At 39.0% G+C, this 5,881-nt stretch overlaps 1 protein-coding gene across 1 annotated transcript in view; it reads left to right on the top strand.

Annotated features, from left to right (window-relative positions):
* Nucleotides 1-5,581, top strand: part of LOC138002495 (fibrillin-1-like) — a 472,982-nt gene extending 467,401 nt beyond the window's left edge. Inside the window, exon 61 of the mRNA XM_068848531.1 lies at nucleotides 4,583-5,581. Within this exon, the coding sequence (XP_068704632.1) occupies nucleotides 4,583-5,151 (569 nt within the window). The 3' untranslated portion in view covers nucleotides 5,152-5,581. The remainder of the gene's footprint in view (nucleotides 1-4,582) is intronic.
* The last annotated feature ends 300 nt before the right edge of the window (nucleotides 5,582-5,881 follow it).

The raw sequence follows: 5,881 nt of genomic DNA, 5'->3' as shown, positions 1-5,881 counted from the left end.
CAAAACTGTCAAGTCTCGTTGGATGCTTAAGGGAGGTAAGCGTCTACAAGAAGTCAGGCCACATGTAGTATATCTGTTAGCTTCTTTTTTAACTGCTTTAGGTGGTAAAGTAGCTGTTATGATTTTTCCAACTTTTATTTCATTCTATTCCGCAATTCAAATACAAGAAACTTCATGTGTTCTCAAAAGATGTTGGTTAATTACCTTTGCCTGCTCGTGCGCGGTAGATGTTGTTGTTGTTGTCGTGAAACATATGTGATCAGACACCATATTGCGGGTGTATTTCATAATTAATAAGTGAAGTTAGTGTAGTCCTGAGGTCCTGAGAACTAATTAGGCTGACATTGACTGACATTTTGACAACTTTAGCGGAAGTCATCTTCAGAGTCAAGCAGTTTCTGTTAACGTCAGTAGATGATATATATGTGGTCGGTGAAATCCGTTCTCAGATAACCTAGGTTAAACTGGTGATCCTCTTTTTACATACTAGAACTATATTCCTGCGTCTTCACCACTACACTAAAACGACGAACATGCTCAACCCAACACAGTTCTTTTCATTATTTACTTTTATATAATAAATCAATTGATATCCGTGTATAATAACCAAATTAAACTAATCCTACCCTGACCCTAACTTTTCTCTAGGCTTAATTTAGGCTCCAAAAAAGTTTTTCAATTCATCTGAGTGCGTATTCAATGTGGAGGGTCCGAGTTCAAGTACCGGAAAGAGCATCGAAAGTACAGCCTTCAGTTTGTTTCCTTACTATGTTGTAATGTTGAAAGTGAATGGCTAATTGTATGAATACAGAAACTGATCAGATAATATGCAACAATCAGAAGATGCGTGATGTGTTGTGATGCGTAAGACAGAGCACGAGGGAAGACTTAGGTGATTTAAATCCTTTTTGGGGGAATGATAGCTGCTTTAAACTAGGTAGAGTGCATATTCAACCCGAGGTAAATAGAGATTACTTCATGGAAAATAAGCGCGTACGATTTTTATTCACGAGTTGAGTAGTATCAGAAAACAAACGAGTGAGCGCAGCGAAAGAGTGCAGTTTTCTGATCCGAAAAAACGAGTAAATAAAAATCGTTCAAAGCATTTTCCATGCTGTAATGTGTTTATTTCACAGGTAATGAGTTTTTTTTTTTACCTGGTCGTTTGTTATGCTTGCGGAATAGCCCTTTTTCTTGAGATGTCGTTCTAAGCTAGCCACTAAACTTCGAAGGAAAGTCGGCTGGTATGTATTCATTGCCGTCTGTAGTGCAGACGGAGATGATAAATTGGTTGATGTATTCAGTATTCATTCAACTCAACCGTTGGAATAACTTCAATTTTCCAGCTGCCTTCGACCTTCGTTTTCAAAATACGTTCAAGCAATCGAACACCTCGTTCAGTTTTTTGAGCAGCATTTCCGTTTTCTTGCTCTAAAATAAAATCCTCAACTGAGCAAACAGAAGCAAACCTTTCCTCGGCCAATTTTCAAAGCGCGCGTTTTTTGTGCAACGGCTGTCGGGTGCCGTTCCATTTGATACCTTCATTCGTCACTAGTGAAATTCCGTCGTGCGCGTTGCTGATTGGACGAACGATATTTCATTACAGTGAAATTTTGTCGTTCGTGTTCCTTATTGGCTACATTTAGAATCAGTACGAATTTTATTTACTATGATTTTCGTGGATACATCTCAGTACCTATGAAATAACATGAGGATCTCCAAATTAACCTACAATAGGTAAGGCGGGTTCATGTTGAGACCGGATTTTTATTTATTTGTTTTATTAGATTCACTCCATTCATTAGGCAAATACATATAAATAGAGATAACAAAGTAGGTAAATTTAAACAGTTAAGATGCATTAGTAATTTCCAAAAAGAATATTGAATGGAGAAGGGCACATTATAGTAAGGACTAATTAGGGCCCTTAAAACAGATATTATTCAAACAATAGATCTTTTATATAAAGTAATACACATCACGAAACACAAAGTACACACACAAACACAAGGTACATCCACACAGACTAATACTGAGCAAGATAATATTTACGAAGTTCTTTTTTGAAAGCGGTTTTTGTTAAGTCTCGGATACAAACAGGGAGGGCATTCCAGTAATACTTGCCGATAACAGTAGGGCAGAACTTCCTTATGTTTATTCTAGAAAAGGGAATCAAGAGTTGTTGAGTGGAAGCACCGCGTGTAGTTGAAAATTTAACCATTGCCTCATGGACCTCACCTTCCAAGGCTTCGAACTTGTCCTTTAAAGACTTTTCTGTACGGTCTAACTTCTTTTTCACCGCCTGCAGATCTTCTTTGAATTTTCCTTGGTTGTTTTTTATTTCCTGGATGTCCTTGCGTATGGCTTGCAGACAGTCTCTTACATATGATTCAAAACCATCGTCGCTTGAAGATACATCTTACTTCTTGCCTTTCTTTGACGCACTCATATTGGCAAACTACAAAATATTACACTAACACATACACACGTAACTCAAAATAGCAAGAAAAATAACGGAATATAAAGAAAGTAAAGAAAAATTTACAGAAAAATTAACAGAGCTAGAACTCACACGGCCATGTTCTTCCATGACCGCTGACCATGTTCAGACCGGATTTGACTGATAACACAAACACTCTGGTCGTTGATGTGATTTGTCAGTAATGACGTTACGGGTGGAGTGTTAGTTAAGCCCATATGTCATTGGCTGTGATGACCGTAAACAGTGATTGTTGCATGTAGATCCGTCTATAGGTCCAAGGTCTGCAGTTGCATTGAAAAATACGTCGATCAGTTTGTAATCCCCTTTAACCCTTTGACTCCAAGGAGTGAGATTTTACTCTCTCTAACGCCAGACGATTTTACTCGTTAATGGGAGGTGGTTCAGGAGTTAGTGGTTCTATTATTATATAACTCCTGGATTCAAACGATTAAACGCTTAAAGAAAGTGTTTCTTGCAGAATGCTTTAGTTCTGCTATTCGAATTCGCGAAAACTCCCTAACAACGGACAAAGATAACCCACCAAACCATGAGTCGGTATGCAACTTTGGTCTGTTATCGTATGTCAGTACAATTCCAAGTGCACTGAACTGGCAACGTTTCCTATAGCTGCTAAAAGCGCATGACTAATCGCCGTAAGCTTCCAACACCGCGTAATCTAAATATATACTAATATTGATTTACAAGATGTGGATGAAGGATACCATGTAGGCATCCCGGGGGGAGTACTCCCCTAAAATGGCTATATAGGTACGTGCCGCGGAATAGGGTATGGTTTTTGGAGGTTCTCGATCCTTAAATAGGGTATCGTTTTCGGCTATGTTTGCATAGTGTCCCGGTGTGATCCTTAGATAGGGTGCCTAAATTTGTATCAGCAAAAATAGCAGAGTGTAAACACCCAGTTAAGCGGAAAACAAATGATCTGTCAAAGTTAAAGTATTGCCAAAGCGATTTTAAAAAGATTGTTTTTGCGTGGCGGTTAGTCGTTATTTGGATTTGAGTTTTGAGTTTTTGTTCTTCCCTTGCGGGGAAACTGTGACAAAATAAAAAGTTACAACGAATAGATTAGTTATTCAAAGCAAGGACAAACGATAAAAGAAGATAGACAACAATGATACTTACATTGTTACTATACTATTATAATTTAAACGTAGTGAAGGAAACTGCTTGAAGAACGGAGAGACTTCGACTTTGAAATTGTTTTAATAGCGGCGCGTATTGCGACTTCGAGTGCAAAAAGGTCTCTAAATGAAAAACCTTAGGTGTGTAAGTTCCGGTTCAAACGTCGAATTTTTCATGTACCGAACCCAATTAAATGGTTCGGGACATGAAAAAGGCGAAGTATGAATCAATTGAGTTAGACAGATTTGCAATTGGGTCGACCCTCCGTTCTATTCGACTGATCCAGTCGAATAAAACGGCAAAAGTACGACGCTGATTCAGACGTCGAACCCTTGCAGCTCTCATGTGCCGAATCAAATGAATATATTTTGTACATTACATGCATTACATTTTTCCCAGAACTCTGTGCGTTAAAGCTATTACTTGACCTGCGCAAAAGGGTCCGATTTCAAACAAAATGACCGGAAAGGAGGAAGGAAATGACTGTACAAAAGCCGCGAAAATCTTTGAGATACGGAATGACAAGAGAGAGAGGCTAACGAACACGCTACAAAAATGCTAATTGGGGCAGTATAAAGCTGTATAAACGACAAAGTAACAAAGTTAAAACTTAAAACTAACAGAACGATAATGAAGAAAACACGCTAAGATCTAACACATTCTTCTACATCGTATCAGTCAAAAGTGGCGAGTGATCTCCTGCAAGAGTTACAAAAGGAAAAGAAAGTTTTCAGATGTAAATTATACAAGTCGCTTTTTTAGAGACGTAGGTCTTCGATTGCGAGGCAATTCAACTTTTGGTAGTTTGTCGAACTAGTGAAGGTAAACAAACACTAAGGAAAACTAATGTCAACGGGAGCTTTATTTGCAGTTCGTTCCCACAGTGAATTAACGGTTAGAGCATGGGGCGGTTGTACAAAGTGTTGAGTGTATTCGACATGTGTTTTAATCTGATTCCAGGAGGCTGGCTGCTTGTCTCCAAAGTTGTGATGCAGAATTCTACACCTCCAACTCAGGCGCCGCTCGAGACTTCATACCATGGGATAGCGAGCAACCATATGCTTCTCACCAAAAATGCCATGAATCAGCTGAGAACACATATTAATTTCACTCAACTGAGATTCCATTGCAAGAAACAGACAGCTGGGCGCACATTCCACATCACCACTGCTGCTAACAGTTCGGGTGAAGCTGTCGTCCAGTACTTCAGTGGTCAGACGGATGTTTTGCCTTACGCTTGTGGCTCTTTTGTCAAAATGAATGACGATAACTCTCGCCTAGCCGAAATATGTCATGAGTGGGGAAGAGAGAACAGCACGTGGAGAGTTGGTAAATGGGGTCTTCAATGGAATCTTCAAGACTTTGGTGAAGACAGATTATATGATCACCCTGCCTTTGTTTTTCATAAGGCTCACTGGCTGCTTGCTTATAATCATGAAGTAGTTCCAGGCAGGTTTGAATGCGATGATAACGGACATGAGAATAAAATATTATCTGCCGGTGATTTTTGGAAAATTTATGCTCGTTAGAAACGCAGCTCGTTCTGGTTTACATGAGTAGTGTCCATTCAACAGTCCTTCGGGTGTCGCTGTCAGAGTATTTTTCGTTCTTTTTGTTTTGGTTAATGTAGCTCGTTATTGTGGCTTGTATTTTGTGATTCCAAGTTCCTCAATTCATTTGTCAGTTTATAAAGCTACAAATCAAAAGCAAATCAAAGAGGTTGATTCTTCAGCCTTCTTCTTTTTGCGCGGTATGATTGGTTAACTCGGAGGTGATAAGCACATGCAGTTTTGACCGAATTTATGCCTTCGGTCTATTAATCAATTCCAAGCAGCTCAAGAGAAAAAATAAGTGAGTGTTCTTAATTCCCTGTTCGTTAAATGTACATTTGGAATAGCCAGCACCAGTGCAGTAGATGCAAAGATATGACAACCAGAAATAAAATCGAATTCAAAAGTTTGTGTGGAATCTTCTTTATTACGAATCATCAAAGCAAAAATTTAAAATTCTCAAATGGATGGTGCAGCTTTTATTTATTTTCAAATTAAAATGCAAACCATCGTTTTTCCGCTGACTGTTTGGTTCAGTTGGTAAATGTCCCTTTATCCACGAGTTTTGGTGAGAATCTGTATCAAATTGTCACTCACTCGTAGCCAATCAGAATGGATAGTATATTAAACCGAATCACAACACAGCCTAAAAAGCTGTGACACACACGGCTTGATTCCTCTTCGCCAGCATGTGGGCCGCCATTGCTGT

The sequence above is a fragment of the Montipora foliosa genome, chromosome 5 (assembly GCF_036669935.1).
Source record: "Montipora foliosa isolate CH-2021 chromosome 5, ASM3666993v2, whole genome shotgun sequence".
Taxonomy (NCBI): domain Eukaryota; kingdom Metazoa; phylum Cnidaria; class Anthozoa; order Scleractinia; family Acroporidae; genus Montipora; species Montipora foliosa.
This window is presented reverse-complemented; position numbering and strand designations above follow the sequence as displayed.